Source organism: Falco peregrinus, chromosome 16 (genome assembly GCF_023634155.1).
Source record: "Falco peregrinus isolate bFalPer1 chromosome 16, bFalPer1.pri, whole genome shotgun sequence".
NCBI lineage: Eukaryota > Metazoa > Chordata > Aves > Falconiformes > Falconidae > Falco > Falco peregrinus.
The window spans coordinates 1440395-1461150 of record NC_073736.1 but is presented as its reverse complement, the minus strand read 5'-3'; the positions used below and the strand labels follow the sequence as shown (position 1 = coordinate 1461150).

At 47.2% G+C, this 20756-nt stretch overlaps 1 protein-coding gene across 6 annotated transcripts in view; it reads left to right on the top strand.

Annotated features, from left to right (window-relative positions):
- The window catches only part of PPP1R12B (protein phosphatase 1 regulatory subunit 12B), a 128009-nt gene that overhangs the window by 79731 nt on the left and 27522 nt on the right, over positions 1–20756 (top strand). For 5 of the 6 annotated variants that reach the window (XM_055820035.1, XM_055820036.1, XM_055820034.1 and 2 more), the window contains 5 exons: positions 320–410; positions 862–1032; positions 1745–1928; positions 2484–2596; positions 4173–4217. In XM_055820035.1, coding sequence (XP_055676010.1) covers positions 320–410; positions 862–1032; positions 1745–1928; positions 2484–2596; positions 4173–4217 — 604 coding nt within the window. Of the gene's footprint in view, positions 1–319; positions 411–861; positions 1033–1744; positions 1929–2483; positions 2597–4172; positions 4218–18206; positions 18933–20756 lie in introns of those variants that run through there. The other variant, XM_005239590.4, reaches the window with a different exon arrangement.

Sequence of the window (20756 nt, the reverse complement as noted above, 5' to 3'; positions counted from 1 at the left end):
GGTTTGGGGTTTTTTCCTAATGATGCAATGACATGGAATGCTGCAAATAATATACTAAATAGTTGCACCTTTTTTAACAGAACATGTTCAACACTAGAGATAATTTAGAGACTCTAGGGAGAACGACATGTGAGCATCTGTGTATCATATGCTCATAGGGAAGTTGTCCCAAAGCAGGAGACTGTAGTCTTGGTAGACGGAACTAAAAATGATTTTTATCCGTATGAAAGAGAATAATATCTCAGCTCGGGAGCTCGCAGAGATGAGAAGGCAGACCATCTGTTTTTGGTTTAACCTCTTCTGCCCTTTTTTTCCCTAGGTCATATCTGACTCCAGTGCGGGATGAGGAGGCAGAATCACTGAGGAAGGCACGATCCAGGCAGGCCCGGCAGACTCGCAGGTCTACGCAGGTAAAGAATGGAAATACTAATGTCTGCGTGTAGGATAAAGAGAGCTGATGGATAGAGAGGCAAGATTTTCTTCTGCTCTTCTATTATTACTTAGGATGAGGGGCTTGTCTACCCTCTCACTGTGTTGGAGAGGCTCTGGCAAACGCCCCTACAAACAGTTATTACGGAGCGCTCCCCCAGGCATGCGCGAGTTGGATTCCAGGGGTCTGATCTGTGCAGTATACCTGCCGTTTAGTTTGTAGCTTGATCACGTATATTTGGGTTGCTTTGAGTCAGTGATTATGTCGGTAGACTGAGAAATGTGTTAAAGCCAACAGAATTCTCTTCTTTCTCTTAACACAGAGATGAAACAGCCTGGCCGGGTATAAGCCTGCAGGGCATTTTAAACTGACCTGGAAGACTTGAAATCTAATTGCGTAAATTGAAAAATTCTCTTTTACTTTCTTCCCAGGGTGTGACACTGACAGACCTTCAGGAGGCAGAGCGAACCTTCAGCCGGTCTCGGGCAGAGCGGCAAGCTCAGGAACAGCAAAGTGAGAAAGCGGAGAGCACCGAGCCTGCTGAGGACAGCAGTGAGAGGCAGGAGACCCGATCACGGTGGAGCAGAAATACAGATGAGGAGGTGATCCTCCTGGCCTCAATTCTCATTGTTTCAGAGTTAATGAAGCCATTTAGGATAGCTGAGATTGGGAGAAATTCTTCTGGGGAGTCTGTGTATTTTTAAGGGGGGCAGGCTTGCCGGGAAGGAGTCGTCCTGAGGAGTAGTACCGCACCTCAGCGGTCTGTCTGCACGAGGGATGTGGGTATGTAGGTGTTAGAGGTTAGCTGTGCCTTTGCTTTCTGCTGGGAATTTCACTTTTCTGTCTTTTGCCAGAAAATAAAACTGTGTAAATCACAGAAAGTGGAATGAAAAGCCTAATGATAGAAATGTGGCCTGGATCCATCCTTGCTGTGCAGGCTGGGCTGAGGCTTCATGTTCACATTTTTCCACAGATGTTCTGTGTGTAATGGAAAGCACCCTTGCATCACTGCTGGTTTTTACTCAAAATCATTAGTTTCTATTAGGTAACTTGTTTGCCCTGCTATTGGCTGTAGGGACAAAGAGACTGAGCCCAGACTTCACAGCGATGCGAGGGTGCTTTCACATTGTAGCTGTGCAATGCTTTTAATATTCATCCCTGTCTGATGGAATGAACCTGGTCTGGCGGATGGAGGTCATCACTTGCAGCAGCAGTGAAGAAAACGCACTGAAAGATTACCGAACTCCCTGAAATCCCAAATCTGCTTGTTCCTCTCCATTCTGCTAACTTTTCAACATGGTTCTTTGTTTATAGACTGGCTATCGGCGATTAAGGTGCCCAACACAGCCAGACAAACCGACGACGCCTGTGTCTCCTTCCACGTCAGCACCTCTCCTTTATACAAGTTCATACCTGACTCGAACAAATAAGTATCTAGGTCTTGACTCTGTGAATCCAGCAGACTTCAGAGGTGCAGCCACAGAGATGGAGAAAAATGGTATGTACCCAGGAGTTTGAAGAACAGTCAAAGCTCAGGGATTTTCATGAGGTTCAGAACTTCCAATGTGTACAGACAGAGAGAATGAGTTTACTTGTTATTCTGAGGGGAGCGGTATGGGGAGCTGCCACCTCACAAAACAAATGTTATTTGTTTAAATGGAAATCTTAATGTAGGATGCAGCGTGTTGCTTGTAACAACAGGGATAAAAAGGATGTTTTCCATTTCAGATAAGTAAATGAGATAGTAATCCATGGAGCGTTTAGGTCTTAGATTCCCCCAGTACAGTACAGTTTGTCCTCTGAACAGGAGTAAGTCGGGATGATCTGGGGAGAGCTGACCGCTAGGGTAACCTATCTGGGCTCTGAAAAGGAAGGAGTGTGAGTAACCAGATGTAGTAGGGCACTGAGATTCCATTCCATTCGGTTTAATAACTCCTTTGTAATCTGACACAAGCCAAGATGATCTTGATTGGCTTGGAAGGAGCCCCAGTACCTTAGCAAAAGCACAGATCTAAGTCACTGAAACCAAAGCAGTCTTTCTTTGCTTGTCCAGAGTGTGAAGATCAGGATTTAGACGACAGATCTCCAAACAAACAGTCAATCCGAGAGAGGCGGCGGCCAAAAGAGAGACGAAGAGGCACTGGCATCATTTTCTCGACAAAAGATGTAAGTTCAAGTTCCTTAGAGAAGAGAAACTCATTCTGTAATACTCAGGGTGAATTTCCCTCCAATTCCAAGCTTCACATTTTTTTCCAAGTCAGTTGATTTTCCAGTAGTCCTTCCCACTCCAACTCTATTTCAGACTGGCACTTCCAAAGGAATCCCGTCTCTGGCCCATGTAACACCCAAGCAGCAGGCTCCGGGAAGCCTGTTCTTGAGCCGTAAATCAGTGAAATCCTTGCGGAACCGTGAAAGAGCCCACACGGGAGAAGAGGGATTAGAAGTCTAGTTCCTGTGGAAGAAGGAGGTCATGAGCCACTGGAATTATTTTCAGATTCCTCTGAGCCCAAGTCTGGCTGCGCTTTAGGCCCCCGAGAAGGAAGACAGTGAGGAATAAAACCTGTGTCTGCATCCCCTGCCCGGCACCAGAGGATGCACAGTATCAAGGCAGAAGAGCTGCCTGTGTCGTCATCATTTCTCTTAGTCTAGGTTTCAAATGGATTTCTTCAGTCTGAGGGGAAAATCACCCTCCAAACCTTGGTTAGAGGGTCGGGTAGAAAAATAGATCACCGTTCTCACGAGAGAATAAGTATTACGAAATCATGGCTGAGAAGCCTGCAGCAGTTCTTGTCCAGCTGGGGACATGCCGCCTGCCTGGTACACCCGGGGTAGAGGCTTCCTGCGCAACACAAGGAACAAAAGCCCCAGTGGTCTCCCTCGTGGCAGCAGTAGATATCTTGAATATTTGGAGTTACAGACAAGTTGAATGGCCCTGCTGGAAGCCTCAGAATGTCTGTTGAAAGACGTACCACAGACACCCCCTTTTTTTATTATTTTCAAATGATTCTTACAATTTTTTCACTTGCATGCCAAATGTGATTTTTTTTTTTTACTTATTGTTTTGGTAGTTAAATGCTTTACAGCTTGCCCAGTTGTCTGCTGGATCATTGTAGTAATATTCCTCACTTCAGAGCAGAAGGCAAACACTTCTCAGTTTTAGTGCATTTCCCCATCGTCTCGATACAAATCTGCAGCTCCAAGTTCTGAAGCACCTTGAGTTCAGCATGGAGCAGTGTGATGCCCTGGTACCTTTCCACTGCTCCGTGAGAACCTGGAGCTGTTACAAAGCAGCAGTGGGTCACAGAGGCTGCCTAAGTGCAAGCTGTCTGGGATGACTAGTCTTTCCTCCTGGTGTTTAGCCGAGATGGAGAATATTCTCTGAAAGTCAACGTTATGTCGACGTTTCAGATACGCAGGCTTCCCAAGTGTCGCGCTTGTCCCTTGGGCACAGTGTTGACGTGTGCCGTGGGTACCCTGCTCCTCCCGCTGACCCTTGAGGAACATCCAGATTGCAGTAGCCATCTCCAGAGTCGTTCTGTCCCCAGTACGAACAGCTTCTAAATGGCCCTTGGGTTACCAAGCCTGATCTGGCCCAAAAAGTCAGCCAAAAGCATCCAGACAGGCATTTCTTTTGATGTGTTCTTAGCTTTCACATGAAATCATAAGCAATACATTATCTTCCTGTGATGAAATTTTGTTGTCTCCAAGGCTGCCTAGTTAAATTGTTTGCTTTTCATCCTAGGATGATGATGAAGTTGATGGAAATGAGGAAGTGAAGGAACCCCGGGTAAGTGAAAGCACATCTACATAGCTGGTGTTTCACTCTTGAGTGTTGGTGGCAAGAAGTCTGTGGCTTTACTCTTGTTTATACGAGAGGTTCAGGCTCTGTTCAGGAGCTGAGTACGAACCGGGAGGTAGCTCTGAGAAGCACATGGCTTACTGATTTCTTGTCTGAAGGACAGAGAACATCTACAGACTGGCCTAAGTTCAGAAGTTGGCTCTTTGAGAGCTCCATAGGCAGTTCTCAAAGCTGGCGGGTCTGCAGCAGCAGCAGGGGTTGAGTGCCCTACTGAGAGTGCTGTCAGAGGCTGTGGTGGCCGGCGAGTGTGGCTGTCAGGTGTCCCCAGGAAGGAGCATGACCTTGTATCTCAGAATTGCCCCAACACTGTTATTTTGGACATTAAGTTTTGTATTTCTAAAATCTGCGCTCTTGTCTCCTCGTGGACTTGTTTACTTGTGGGAAATTGTCTTGGCAAGCAACACGTCAGAGACTGTTCATTGTTCCCCTGTTCTTGCAACAGTCTCATTATCCTTTGAGGCTCTCTCTTTTCTTTTATAATAATTATTAAGTCCTTCCAAATTGCATTGATTTCTTCTGGTTTTATCTGTCTTTGTCTAAAAGACATTTGAGCTTGACAATATGACTTACTCTGATGATGTTATTAAAGCTAAATACACTTCCAGACTATTAAAACGTGATGTGCAAGACCTGGGAAACAGCAAATTTAAGGTTGCGTAGGGGTCAGCCTGCTTGTGTGACGTTTAATCTTTGCCAGAAAACGTTGAACTTGCGGTAGCCTTTCCACGTACTTTGCAATTCAGTAGAGTGGTGGAAGCATCATTTTGTTTAAATTAACTGGTTCTTTGCTGAAATTTTGGGTAACGCTCTTCAGAGTATATTTTTGTTTCCCTTTTCGCAATGCTCTGTCGCAGTGGGGCAAGGTGACGGTGAACCTGCTGGGGACCCGAGGCTGGTACAGTGCTGGGGTGGCTCTTAACATGTGCTTATCTTTCCGTGCCAGCCTTTGCTTTCCAAGAGCTTACTCTGCAACGTGGAGTGCGGGATGTTCCTTCCCACAGAAGCACCACCTGCTTCGAGTAGCCCAGCTCTTCCCACAGGGGTTTCTGTTCATGGTGATACACGGCTTCGTTAAATCTTCCACTTAGCCCTGCATGAAAGATTCAGCCTTTTATCATCCCTAAAATTGTTTTGACACTTCTGCTGCCTCACAGTAAGAGTGAAGGAGGGATATTTTGTAATGTGTAAGAAGTAATAATAATAGGGACACCTTGTTTCCAGCAGTCGTGTTTTGGACTTGCTGAGAATGTCTTGTTCTTCTGGGAAGTTGTCCCACATTAGCTAAATTAAGACAAAAGAGTGTCTGAGGCTGCAGGTTTGGAGGCTTCCTAGAGTCTAAAATTGCTGAAAACGCTACTGAGCACAGTCCTCACCACTCGTGTAAATGGGTAAATTGCACCTCGTAAGAACCCACCATATGTTCCTGCCCAAAAATTCAGGGTCACCCAGTCTCTGATGCTGTTTTTCCGCAAATCAGTAGCAAGGAGTTCTTTTGTCTTCCTGTGATTTTCTTGCGGGTTCCCATGTACTAGCAGAGCAACTTCTTTGCTTTGTTTCCCTTGGTCCCCTTGTGCACATGCTTGGTGGTGACAGTCCCCTCTTCCCTTAGGCACGTTGCATATGCTAGACCCTGGGTTAGACTTCCCTTCCACTCTGCTGGTGCTGTTTTTCACATTCTCCCAGTCCTCTTGTTTTTATCTGTTTTCAGGTTAGTTTTTTTTTACTGCATGCCTCCGGCATCATGTCACTTGATCAGTCTTGACTGGTTTATTTTACATCCAAATCAGAGAGATTTCTGCCCTGCTAGCTGGCCATCATTTTGGCAAGAGTCACGGAGCAGCTCCTTGCTTTCTGTTCTAGTATCAAGCAGGAAGTACAATTAATGATCATTAATTCATCAGTAATAATCATTCTAGAATAGCAGGTACCACCATCAGAGTTGTGGACCCAATCACACTGAAGTGTCTCATTTTAGTTACAGACCCCCAAAACTCTCCTGATTTGATGTGAGGGGTTTGGGTTTGTCCTCCAGTGTTTATATCTTGGCTGATCTTGGGAAGATTTTCACGTGAGCCAGAAAAGGCCCAACTTGAATTCCCTCCTCCAAACTGCGCAGCGCCGGAGATTAGCAAAGGAAAGGTAAACACAGGTTTTGAAAAAAAGGAGTAAATACATGTTGTTCTAAGTGGATGAATTATTCTGGCTGAAACTTATGAGCACCAGCGTGGGAAACCAGCCCAGACACTCTGGCTGAGTTGTAGGCAGCTGCCTGCAGTCTCCTAATAGGATGTGTCGGGCAACCTGCACGCATGCTCTGCCAGCCCTGCCGCTCTCCTGGTGATGCAGACCGCTTGGATGCGTTGCCGAAAGTTGGAAGAGCAGACAAAGTTTTATTGTGGAATAAATGTTCAAGGGCACAAGAACTTCAGCTGGAAAAAAAGCCTCTGGGGAAGCAGCTCTAGGGGAGTTTTTTGCATGGTTCCGCTGGGAAGGATGTGCAAAGGAAAGAGCCTTTGCTGGTCTGAAAAGACCTGAGCTCGAACCAGAGGTGGGGGGGAAGAGTCTGGCCACAGTCTAGTCTCTGTTTCTCAGAAAGCAGAAGTGATGACAGTCTGAAAGATCGTGCTAGTACCAGAGCAGAGTGGGCAGGCTGGCATTGGGAAACCTCTGCTCCCTGCCAGGCAGCGACCGAAATACCGGCGAGAATTCCCTGGGCGGGGGGGGGGGGGGGCAGGGAGTACGAACACGGTACAGCCAGTGCAGATGTGAACCAGTGCCTCTAGTCTGGGATGCAGCAAGTGCAGCAGTAATGATGAAGGCTAAAGAGGATGGTCCAATGTGACATTTCGGAAAGGGTTTTCCTTATCCCTGGCTCTTCTGGCTTTGACTTGTACCTGTCTTGCCACTGCTATTAAGCAGCAGCAGAAATGGGGTACCAATTTGGACAAAAAGTGTAGTTGAAATGCCATACATGAGAGAAATAGAACAATGTTTGTTATCCTTTAAAGAACGTTATCTCCTTGAAGTTCTCTTTAGAAGCATTGCAAATGTGCCTCACCCATGTGTTAAAATTGTTGGTCAAAGAAAAGCTTTAAATACGGGGGAGTGCGCTGCGTGTCATGTCGGTAAAGTAACAATTTCTGGGCAGTAAAAGTGTCAAAGAAAACATCTGTTCTCGTGAACTCCCTCTAGGGCAGTCTGTATAGTGCAGTGTAAAACCCAGACCCATTAATGGAATTAACTTTTATGCAGGAATAACACTGGAACATACGATTATGGATTACAATCACAGTAAGTGTATTAAGTAGGCTCCATTTCTGGCTCCCTGTACTTTGATTTATGAAACATGAGTATTTTACATTCTGCAAAACACCATTCAAACCCGCTCTGTTTTGTAAATATTACATGTTCTGCCTAATTCTGCTACTAACACGAAATCACCAGATGCAGCTGGGTACTAACAAAAACTAAACCTCTGTCTTAGAAGGACTGAATTTGTAAGATTGATTCTGTGAATTTTAAGGGAAGTCCAATGGACTGGAAATTTCCTCATACAAGTTAAATTCCTTAGTGTTACAGCTGTTTCAGAGTTATGACTTGGGGGTCCCGATTTTGGTATGTTCTTTTTCTCACCTATATTTTTGTTTTTAGTGGCGTTTTACCCTCCACAGAGGCTTCCAGTCTAGCTTTGGTAATCGTGGTGTTTACCTTTGTTAAAAGATGGATTTGATAAACAACTGAAAGATCAGAAATGGCTTTAGTGAGTGTTTTGGGACTTGTCTGTCGTAGCCAGACTGCATGTATTGGGAGCCCTGGGAGTCTTTGCAACTGCCCCGCATCCCACGATTTTATTGCCACCCTTCCCCAGTGCCGTGCGGGGAAGCGTGGCACTGGGGACGTGCCTGCGGTCTGTCTTCTTAAGCTGAGGAAGGCCCCGAGTCTTCCACTTTCTGGCCTCTCGCTGCCTAATATGGTAAGGAATGTCCGCATGGACCGCATTGTGCTGAGACCCGAGGGGAAGTGGACGAGTAAAAGGGAACAAAATAGGCAAACTTCTTGCTAGCTGAGAAGAAAGTAAAATCTTTCCATTTAGATAGCGTTGTATGGTAGCATCATCCTGCGCACTGCTAGCCCAGGGTCCCTTCTGGGGACTGAGGATACCAGTATTTTTCCCTGCTTTTACCCTTGAATATTTACTTCTAGCATAGATGCAGTGTGACGTGGGAGGGAAGCCATCTGGCCCATGTCCAAGGTAATGGAGGTGGAACTGTGCGTCACTTGCATGACTATAGTTAAATTATAGAGCATTTAATTATGTGCAATGTAAGGCTGTGAGAGATTGGCTGCATTTAATCCTGTTTATAAACAAAATGCTGTAATGGGCTGAGTATGCTGTGAGGAAAGGAGATCTTTAATATGTGTATAACCAGCAATATGAAATAGCAGGAGATTGCTGCAAAAGCACGAGCTAACGTTTTGCCATAGAGCTTTAAATATGATGAACAACACTTTTACTGTGTTTGGAGTGCCCTGGGTTCTTTGGGAGGTGGAAGGAGGAAGACATTATAGAAATTGAAATTGATTCTGCAAATATTTCTGCAAAAAAAATTCACATCTGCCCAGATTACTTGCTTCATGGATTCTCCAGCCTAATATGCTTGTCTTGTTTTTTCTTAACCTTAATGTTTTGAGAAGGGCATCAGACTTGCTGTCTACTCTCCTTGTTGATACAGCATTTAAATCATCAGCGTGGCTGCTCGGTTCCTATTTACAGCTCTGGGAAAACATATTGTTTGTGCTTAAAGCCAAGCAATCCAAGTCGGCGATGTAGACTACAGGGTTACAGCTAAATGCGTTCAGGTTAATTCCTCTAATTCACTGAGCTGCTGAATTAGGAAGGTGTAATGTGAAGCAGTGTCCGTGATGGAGATGAGTAACACAAAACCAGCTAAAATCCCATCTGCGAGTCCCAGGAAGATGAGGCAAAATAGAGTCCTCCAGGAGTGATTTCCAAGGTCATAGACTCTAACTATTTAAGGTAACTTTATGCTTCAACTTCTTGTTTAGTAAATTACTCTTGGAATTTCAGTGTAGTCTGAGGTGACTGATCTTTCTCAGTTGTCAGCAAGTAGTTTCTCCTGGAGCAATGGAGCTGAGGCTAGCAATGCATCAGATACTCGGCAGATACCTTGGCTCTTGTTGGCATTGCTGGGAGGCCTCCGCAGCCAGTTCAAATTATCCCGTTTCACCCCAGGGTCCTGTCCCTTTTGCCTACATGGCAGCTATCTCACAGGTGTCCTGGGATCCTTTTGCTTTCTTCCCAGAAGGAACTGGGAGCAGTGTGATGGATGGGGTAGCAGCAGGATCAGTGCCATGTGGCTCCATCTCTCCACCCGCTGTGCAGTGGCGATGGGGCACAGCCACTCCAGGAGACGTTCAGTGTGGCTGGTAGCCCGGACCTGTTGGCCTGAGGAACAGCGTTGCCTCCTGATTGTAGCCTGAAGACAGAATAACTGTTGTTTTGTGTCTAATTGTGTTTATAATTTTTGACTTTTTAAAGGTTAACAGCATAGGTTTGTGCTTATACATGTAATGGAGCATCATGTCAATTTTTGTTTCAAACTCTGTTTCATCATGACATGCTCAAAATTATGGAAAGGAAAAATATCTCTAACTGCTTAACTACTCGCAGCATGTTCTCTGCCCCTCTGGGAGCTGACAGTTGTCCTTTGTCAGTCATCCAGCGGGCCACAGGGAGGATGTCTCTCCTGATGTGGTTGAAGATACCCTCCAAAAAATCTGGTCTGCTGGACGAAAATTCCTGCCTACAGCAGTAGATGTCTGGGCAGCCCTTACAGCCGTGCTGGGTTGTCCTGGCCAACTGCTTTGGGGCACAGGTGGGTTGTGCAGGGCAGGAGGAGCAGGCTGCAGCAGATGCAGCTCGGGGGTATCATGCTGGGTGCTTGCTTTCCCCCCCCTCTCACCAGTGCACCGCTGAGCGCCTTCGTGGCAGCGCCCCTCTGAAGCCGAGAGACCTTGCCTGGATGGACCGTGCAGGGTGGCACGGTCCCATGTTTAGGTAGGGAATGATTTATCTCCCAGATGTATCGAGAAGGAGCAAAAAGCAGAAGCTGTAGTGCTGGATGGCTAACAAGGAATTGAAGAGTAATCTAAATTTGTTCGGAAAACTGAAGTCAAATTCCCTGGCAATAAAATATCCTTTGGAAACTACCACTGTAGGAAAAATTGTGTGATGCAAGTGTGGTGATGCTGTTTGTCCCCCTTGTCTTTAAAAGGTCACTTTTTGTTCTGGGTTTATATCCTCCCACATGCTTCTCTTCAGAAAAAGCCTCAGATTTGGAAAGCCATTGTTAGTTTTTTGCTCTTGGACATGGAGTTTCCCTATGAGAAGTCACAGTGTTTGGCAGAAGCTACTTCATTATTTGGTATGTCAAGATGTAGAATCCATAAGCTGCAAAACGCCCTCCTGGCAGGAATTTCCCACCAGCTTTGGTTTAATTCATGCCTCAGCATGGTTTTGTTACTCATTATAGTAGGTACTTAGCAAGTAGCTAATGCTGGGCACTGTTGGGGGGGGGGGGGGTTGGCGCTTTTTTTGTTTGGTTTTTTTCATATATGTAGGCTTTTTTTTTTTTATTGCTCCTAGATTTCATCCTTGGGAGTGAACATAACCTTCTGCACCACAATCTGCTGCTGTTGAAGGAAGGCCAGAAATAGGCTTGAAGCATAGTTAGATAGCAATGTGTTGAAGTTATACATTTGTTTGGCCAGCGGCACTAGAATATTGCTTTGTGTCAGCCAGTTGCTTCCACAGACGAGCCAACAGAAAGGTTTTATAGCCGTGGAGTGGCTGGGGTGGGTGGGAGGTATGCAGAATCTGACAAATTTAGATAAAGAGCAAAATGGATCATGACTCTGTTGTATGAGCTCTGAGATTTCTCTTTCTCTATGTCATATTTTGGAAAGTCCCTTAGCTTGAAATAGCTATGTTTGCATCTGGTTGTTTTATTAGTGTTTGCTTTCTCAGTTTCCCTGACATGGCCTGTTAATATCTTTGCAAATTTCTGCTACATTCCTGCTTTGTAACTCAGGAGGAAGCAGCACAAACATCTTTGTAAGAAAAAGCTGGATCAGGGGAGAGGGAACCTGTCCATAAACCCCTGCAGAGTGCAACCGCCGGACTGCTTTGACTGGAGAATATTATTGTCCTTAATGGTAGTAACGGGAGGAAATCACTTGATTTTTGGCGTCAGCAATGCTCTAAACTGGACTTCAGAGCAGACAGTGGAAAGCATCTCTCTGGTTTTTCTCATGCTGCTTTTTTTAGTTGAACAAAACATGGTATCGAGCTTGGGAAAGAAGCCTGAGCGTGAAAAGACAGAGCCGGGTTTTAGGTGGACATGAAGCAACTTATCTGTAGGCATCAGTCTTCCGGCTGGTGTGTAAGACATCCTGAGGATTATGGCATGAAAATACGCAGTGCGGGGGTCGCCCCAGGCCTCTGGGTTTGTGATCGTGGTTGCATTTACAGCCTTGAGTGGAATCAAATCTGTGGTCTCAGAGACATTTATTTTTGGCGGAGCAGTCGCTGCCACATCTGTCTCCCTCTAACGGGAGGCCGTTGCTGCAGCGTTGTTTTATTGCTGCTGGTTATTGCTACTGCTGCCATCCATTTCTGTAACCTCTCGCCATCAACCCTTCTGGAGATGATGAACTCAAGATAATGAAATCTTTCTCCCTCTTCTGCAGTCTCCTCTTTATATTCAGTTCTCATCCTCTGAAGTTAGGGAGGTCCCCAGAGGTGTCAGCGAACACCCCTGCTTCTTGCCCTGTTACAAACGCTGGGTTAGACTCCTGAAGGCACCTTGCCTGTTCTTCCAAAAACTCTGTTCTGCTCCACAGGACTACTGGAAGACTTTTCTCCTGCATGCATGTTTCAACACTTACAGGTGCTAAAATGATGTTTCTGTGCTGAGAATGGTGCTTTTTAAACTCTCTTCACTACTGCTTTGTATTTTCTTTATTTGTAAGAAAGCAAAAATAAAAGAATTGTGAAGTTTTGTATTTAAAATGCGCTGTTCTCAGCCCACACTAGAATTACCTGCTTCTACTGCTTAATCCGGGTCTGCCTAATATGTGTAGCTCCCAGCCCCTTTTATGATAAATTTAGTGATGGGAATAAAAAGTGGGGGAAGTATGATGGTATATGTGCAATTACAGACTGTCAGCTGCTGCATGTGTGTTTGGGAGGAGAGGAAGATCCTTTCCTTCTGCTTCCTATCTGCGAGACATAACGCCCGATCTGCTCCTGGGAATCCTAGTCAGTGCACTGCGGATGAAAGCCTGTTCACTCGTGTGGGCTGTGTTCCGTTTCGAGGAAGCTGCTGCAGCGCCTTCACATCGCCGTTACAGCACAGCTTATCGCCTGGCCAGTAATTCCTTTGCTACAGCCCTTCAGCCGTCTGTTGCCAAACATAACCATTCCTGCCTCTTTCAGTTCTGCATAAACCCTGCGAAGCTGTAATTGAACCTGTGAAAGCTTGCATATCAATTTGAAGTAATTTATTTGCAGTGTTTTAAAGCGGTTTTTATATAGCGTGTATTTTCAGTCAACTCTTCATTATGCAAAATAACGGTGTGTTGGGTATTTCGGTGAATACAGCTGCTACAGCTTTGACCCTGAGTTGTCCCACTTAACAGCAGCCCTCTGCATCCTTGCAGTGTATCTGCAAACCAGATCACAGCTCACAGATAATACAGTTAGCTGTACAAAGAAAGAAGGTTTATTATGACAACTTTGAAAGGCTGGCTTTTTGTCGCATCTCCTGGGTTAAGTAGCAGCGCTGCTAATTCCAAACCGACTCATTATGCATTGAAATGAACGGTTTCTCTATGGAACCTGCAGAATTTCTTTGCACAAAAAGCGATGGGTACAGTGAATAAAGATGTGAGAGCAGGAGGGTTAACAAGACCCAGCCTTTTCACGCAGGTGAAAGCCTTCCCAAATATTTTGGTAGTAGCATAGAGACTTTTTACTGCAAGATTGCATGTAGAGGAAGAAATGACTGGTACCCAAGGTGTAGTAATGACCGGTGCTGTAACCTTTCGTCTGCCTGTGGAGCCCTGGTTGTTAAACCCAGACGGTATTCCTGGCTTGTCGGACCCAGTCTTAGATTGATCACGTGCTTTTCCTTTGCAATTAACAGTGCTCGGGTCTGATTTGGCTGTAGCGGAAGGCAAGTGCAAGGCAAGCAAGCTACTCTTCCAGGGACAAAGCAGTGGTGCCATTTAGTATGCACAAAGGCTGCATGTCATTTTGGACTTAAATAATCACAAATCTGGGACATCGTGAGGTGAAGGGAACCACAGGATTGATTAAACTTTGCCCGCAGTATAAATATTATTACAAAAGGGAGGTACAATACTCTTACGCTATGGATTTCAGTTTGGTATGCTGATCCAGTAACATAAAAGCAATAGAAAATCTAATCTTGACTCTGTTCTCTATAGCCTGCATCAATAATTAATGGGTTTTTCATGTTTAAACTGAGTTTCTCTTGATTTTTTTATGGAACTACTTTGGACCTAGAACAATTATTTTATAGGCATATAGTAGCTTTGTAGCTGGGCTCTTGGAAACAACTGCTAGGGTAGTTTATTTTGCTCCATTTCTCTAGAGAAGTGTCGTGAGAATAAATGCAGCTTTAGAATTTATTTCAGTATTGTGTAAAATTGCAGATTTCGGTGTTTCCCTGGACTGGGACATGACTCAGCAAACAGGCAGCGTGCGCTCCTACAAGTGGGGCATCCAGAAGTGAGGATTGTGAAGATTTTAATTAAACAGCAAACAGCTACACTCTGTAGGAGTGTACCAGTGGTACCTGGGGCTGCATTAAGCAGTGGGGAGGGGGTTCTCTGCTTCCCAAAGAGAAGTGAGCAAAATGGCCTCAGCAGCAGGTTCAGGTGAAAACATGAAGCGTGCTGCCTGCCTCTCCCTCTTGCTGCTCATCTTAGGTTATAATTCACACCTTCTGTACCTGCAGTGCGGCCCCGCTGTTGCTGTATTGCTCAGCGCAGCACAGGAGGGGCTGCAGCAGGGGCTGTGCCACCCATCCTCAGAGGCTGAGGGTGTTAGTTCTCCTGTACCCAGCTTAAACTGTTCCCTGGTGCTGAGGCCAGCTGGCAAGGAAGGCTCAGCCATGGTACCGAACCCGCTTACCCTCCGCGTCGGCACGGCTGTGTCCAAGGCACCTGCTGAGGCTGGTCCCTGCAAGTGCCCGGGCTCGACGTGGAGCAGCATTGCTTGGCGAGGGACAGGATGGTGCCAGAGAACCTTCCAGCAGCTTCTGTGCCTGCAGGGTGTGTGCCGGAGGGCAGGGATGCTCCCTGGCTGTGTTTAACGTAACAGAGTAGCCAAGGAGGCCCTGCAGGAAGGTAACAGTGTGGAGAGCATCCTGGTGCTGTGTGGCCCCGGTTAGTGCCTTCAGCTCGGCCCCTCCATCAGCTGAGCCTTGTGCAGCTGGAGACGGCAGCGTGCTCGTCGGTGTGTGCCTGCACCGGGGAGATAGGAGGTTTGGCTGCGAATGAAAAGAGTCAGCTGAATGGGAAGGAATTCAGCAACGCGCAGGACAGCATGGTAAACCTGATGTGGAAAATGACAGCTAGGACTTTGAGGAGGTAGTTTGGGGATCATTTGTTCCAAAAATACCAACTACCCTCCCTCATCCTTCAAGTTTTATTAGAATTCTGGTCTCCCAAGAGGGCTTCTCCTTTTCCTCTCCTCTGCGCTGTCAGAGAACATGCCGTGGGCTCACGTCACCCATGAGCATCGCTCTGCAGCTCTGGCTGTGACTCCTGGCTTTGCTTCCCACTCCTGTCTGCTGCAGGTCGGAAAGCCGCCGTGCTGCTTGTGCTTATTTGATCAGTGTCACGTTCTGTAGGTGAAGATTTTCAACACAGGTAGAAGGGGTGTTTGTATTTTTCCCCTCAAATATTTAGCTCAGGGCTTTGTCCTCTTTCTGGTATGTCATTTTTTTGGATATGGATCCAGCTCTCTAATACAAAAAATCAGATACAGACACAGGTGACGTTACCAAAGGAAGGGAGAGGATGGCCGTCTGCACGGAAAAGGGAAGATGCCTGAGAAGAGTGATCATAGTCAAGACCATAGCTCTAAGTACAGGAAATACACTACCACGTATCAATATAGGAAATACAGTTGTGCTGCTGTACTCATTTTATACTCATTGTATTTTGCCCAGAAATACGCTGCAGCCTGAAGTTACCATCTGGGCAGCCTCAGGGGTTTGTGTCCAGTGGTTGTGGAAATGCTCACGGAAGGTGATGGCTGAGCTGGACGGGGCTGTGGGCGACCTGGGCTGGTGGCAGTGTCCCTGCCTGGGGTGGGGGTTGGAGCAGGGTGGTCTCTGAGGTCCCTTCCAACCCAAACCGTTCTGTGCACACCTTTCGGGTTGCTGTATAAAACCCCCTTAGCAAAGGAGGTGGCACCCCAGCACCAGCACCGAGCACACTGCTGGTTCCTACTGAGGAATATCCTCAACAGACAGAAACAGTCGGATCTAAACCATGACCTTGAACGTGACAAACATCAGGGTGTGAGGACAACAGCACCGCAAGGGAAGAGTTGGGTTTCATACTTACACAGGGGGAAAACTTGAAAGCAAACCATACAAAACAGCAGGGAGAAACCTGTTAGTGAGTGAGGCGCCTTCGTTGAAGCGGTGGTGAAACCCGGCGTGTTTTGCCATCTTGCATCTCATTCCGCTGCCTTTCTCCTGCTAATCAGAATGCTAATTCTCATGCCACCCCTTCTTTTTAGAACGAGTTATTGTCCACCAAGACGCGTTTTGTCAATCTGTGAGGCATCTGCACTGGATGACTAATTAACTTTTAATTAGTAGGGAATAGAAAGCTCAGTTTTTGCTTTGGTTTGAGGCTCTGGCTGTGAGTTCTGTACTGAAATGTTGATTTTGGAGCTTTCCTGCCCCTCCTCAGCAGAAACACAACCTTGGAGGGATGTGGCTACGATTTGTTTGGGACTGGACGGGAGGGGAAGCAAATCCCTGCAGTTCTGAGCTGTGCAGCTCCACCTTGGTGACTAAGCTGGGCTTTGTCAGACTTTAATTGTGATTGGGACACTCCAGCCTGCTGGCGGCCACACAGGTTAGCCCAGTTTCAATTACTCTCACTGTTTTGAAATCCCAGAAACTGAGACTAGTGTGAAACGATCAGCCCTGTGTGCACGTTCTATAAATATGCATTTAAAATGTCTGAATTACCGTGTTGCTGCTGTGCAGCAGGGTCAGAGTGCCGGGAGAGGTGTGGGGGGGGGTGATGAGTGCAACAGATGGAGGCTGGAAAGATCAAGGTCCTGCCATGGCCTCCTTGAGCAGCGGGGTGCCTGTCACTACCTTCTTGTGTGTCTGGACTTAATTTCCATACCTTTAGAAGGGAATGCAGAAATATTGCCAGGCAGAATTAGACCTCTCCAGCCTTTTTTATTTTTTTTCCCCTCACCCTCCTGCAGCCAGTGAATAATGAGTCCCCTCCTTCCTCATGATGAAGTATCCAGTAGAAACCTGATCTGGAAGTTACTTTCTTAGAGAAGGACAATCTGGCAGCCCCTTTCCTCTCTCCATGGCAATGCTGCATTGCCCCTGGATAGTGAAGGTGCTGGATGGCAGGAGAAATTAATGCAGCTGCTATTCCAAGCACCCTTCCCCAACTATGTGTCAATAAAATTACACAGTTGCCAAGCAGTGTGCGAAAAAGGGGCAGTATTTCAAATCAACAGTGATACACGTAAGTACAGTAATACTCTTTAAATTATCTTTATATAGATATTCTTCTGCACTTGCTAGGAAATGTTTGATGACAAAGCAGCCTGCGGAGCTGGAGCAGAATGGTTAACTCCAGGCACCCAGGGGCTCGGTCAGTAGCTGTTTCAGGTGGGTGTGGATGAGTCCAGATGAGGACACATCCCTCGCTGTGGTACTGGTCTGCTAACACTGCCTTACTGGAACTGGTTTGGTGCAGGTACCTGGGCTGATGCTTTCCAGCAAAGGAAAGCGTAGATTGGCAACCTTATGGTTGCAAGACTGTACTTGGGGGATGAGAGCTGTTAAGTCAGTGCACCCACTGGGTGGTTGTGGGCATTTTTCAAATGAACATCCCATGTGCTTGTTTAGATGGGACCTGAGGGACATCCGCTTGCCTTTGCAGTGACCAATCTCGCCATCGCCTGAGATGCTTCCCAGTGAGCTAGCTGGTGTAGCAGCAGCATGGCTCAGACAAGAGCTAGCTGGAACTTTGTTGACAGAGGTACATGCTCTCTCCACCCTTTTTCTTATCCTCCAAGCTCCTCCTCAATCCCAAATGTTCCTTTGAGTAAGGGTACATTACACAAGCTCCATGTCGCCTTCTTGCAGCACAAGACAGGGTTATGAGCAAACAACAAAAATCCTGTTGTGCTGCATGAGTGTGTCCTCCCTTTAATGGTATGTACTGCTCCGTGTCCTTTAAAATATCTCCCTTTGTCGCAGCCGCAAAACGCGTGCTGGAATTTAAGCTTTGCAAACTGCCGTCGACTTGCCTCTGACCTCCCGCTCGCAGCCCGTCAGGCCTTGGGAGCTCGTAAGTTATTTTCTTTTCTTCCCCCCACTCCTCCCGCCCCCTTTTTTTTTTTTCTTTTTTTCCCTTTTTTTCCCCCCCTACAAGTGGCAGCCCAAATCCCAAGCTGAAAGTGAATCGCTGCTGCTGGCCACCCTCCAGCATTCCTGGCGGAGCGAGTCAGGATCTGGAATGTCAGAAGGCAGCGGCGGGAGGGACCGGAGAAGGCTGCGCGCGGGTAACGGCGCCTGGGAGGAGGAGGAGGAGGAGGAGGACGGAACAAAACACAACTTCATCTGGACTGCCCCTTTCCAAACCAGCGTTTGTTCCTGATTTATGCTTTCGTGTTTTGCTTAAAGCGTGCAGCTCCGTGCAGTGACAGCAGAGAGCTCGCAGCAGCGCTCCGGAGTAGAACGGGTTTTGGTTTTCTTTTCTTTTCTTTTTTGGCAAAAGCCTCGTGTCTAGATAAACCCAGCTGATTTTCCAGTGCTCCGAGTTGAGCCGGGAGTTTTTGCCTCCTGCAGCTCTGGGGGGAGATCGCTCTGGTCCTGGGGCATAGGCTCTGGATGAGAGGAAAGTTCTTGTGCGGGGAGATCGGGATGGGGCCGGGGCGGTGAGGCTGGCACGGAGCAACGCCCGGCGCTGGAGCACAGCGAGTCCTTGACACTTTCTCCTCTTCTTCTCGGACAAGAAACATTGTGGAGCCTCAGCTCTCCCTGCAGCAGATTAATGCCTAAAATTACACACCCTAAACAGCAGGGTTTAATTACCAGAGCTGTGAATAGTTTAATTAGTTTGTTCTGACCTTGGAAGAAGGACCTGCCCAGCGCCATAGAGCGACAGGAGAGCAAGACTTGTGTTGCTTCTCAGAGACACCCAGCCCGCGAGGCCATGTCGTCCTTGTACACCAGGAGTAAAGAGTATACTCGCAGCAGGAAGGCTCAGTCAGATTCTCCCCCATCCTCTCCTTCCCCGATCGCAAAGACACTCAGAGTAAGCAGCTTTTTCCTTTCTGTTTTACACGGAGCCCTGCTCAGCACGTGCTCTGGGCAGAGACCGGTGGTGGCGGTTTGTTGTCTTATACCTGGAGACCCGTGTCTGTGGTTTGCGTTGGAACCAGGATGGCTTAGATGAAACTGGGGAAGGTGCCTCTGCAGCAACAGGTTTTAAGCAAGCTGCCAGAGTCCTTGGCTGGGATTGTTTGCACTAAAGGCTGTAGGGAGTTGCTGTGATGGTATTTTCCCCCCTATCCTGCTGTTCGCAGAGACATCGCTCTCCTGCTAGGCTATTGCTGGACGAAAACCTCACTGTGAAAATGAGGCAAAACCTGACCAGCCTGTTAAGCTGCGCTCTTCCCAGGAACGCTTTGATACTGCTGGTGAAACAAGGTTTGCGCTCCAGCTTCCCCCCTGGGGCTGTGCTGACCTGGGTATAGTTTAGTAATTTCAACAAGAACAAAAAAATGAAGAAAACCACCTGTAGCAGGAGGCAAGGCGAGGTGGTTGACTGGTCCTCCCCAGACCAGAGCTTGTGTCCCCATCTACCAAGGTGTTTGAAAATTGGGAACATTTCATAATGGTATTGCTAATAGCTCCGGAGTCATATGAAGGGCTATCATGAAACTCTCTGGGTCTGTGTCGTTAGACAGGCGGTCGCTTCGCCATCAAGAAATATTATCATGCTGGAGTCAAAGCCCGGAGGAATTCGTTTTAAAAAGGCAGGCTAATTTTAGATGTAAGCATTAAATTAATCTGAGCACTGGTGTTTGCTCAAATCAGATATGCATTGTCTGCTCCTTTTGAAGTGGCAGATCTTGGTCTGCAAAAAGCATTGCCTGAAATATGTAAAAAGGGCTTGAACCCGCTGCCGTGGTGTTAATGGAAGCTACCCCTGACCTCAGGAACTTACCCTCAGCAGCCTGGGAGGCTGCTGGTTGCCCCCCAGGCTCTTAACTGTTTAACCCAGGAGCAGGAGTCCGTGCTCTCTGGCGGTCTGCAGGTGGGGTATCTCTGGGGAGGTTTTAGATAATCTAGAACTATCCCCTGTGTGCTTAGGTGGAGTTTCTTCATCAGTTTTTACGGCTGTGCTTACTGTTCCTCACTAAATTGCTACAGAATTGATAACCAGCTTAATAGCAGGTGGGGAGCCTTTCCAATGTGCCCTTACTCCTAGAGTAAAGCTGAAAATGTTTTAATTTCTTTCAAAACCCAACATCAGTCATGTCTGGCGTACACAGACTGACTCGTTCCCACCCCCCCAGCCCCCACCCCAGTGCATCTAGGCATATAAACAAGTGACAAACATCTTGCAAGAGCCATGACTGCTGTGTTCACGGTGCGTGCCTGGCTGCTTTGGTGCATGCTGCCCAGAGGTGCTGGTTCCCTCTGTCAATAGCCACGACGGAATTGCAGGCTCCTGGGGCCCCCATGGGTGCTGGAGGAGGTGGTGGGAGCTCTCAGGTGGGTAGAGAAGGGTGCCGGGTGGGAATGGGGGGGCCTGGCGAGGAGCTGCCCTCAGCTTCTTGTGGCAGTGGGATGTTGGTGAAAGCACACAAGTGCGCACAGAAATTTTGGTGGTCCTTGCAGTAGCAATGGGAACACCAGCTGTGGCTCCAGTGCATCCATGTGGGAGAAGCTGGACGGGGAGTGCAGCAGCACCAGCTCATGAGTCCGTATAGGAAACGGCCCTGGCGCTATCTGGGTTATCCCTTAAAAGGCTAATTAGGGAAGGATTTACTTCAGGCTAAAACAGAGTATCTGAGTTAACTCTGCAAGACAACATAACTGCCACGAGCAATAGTGATAACGGAGTGCGGTT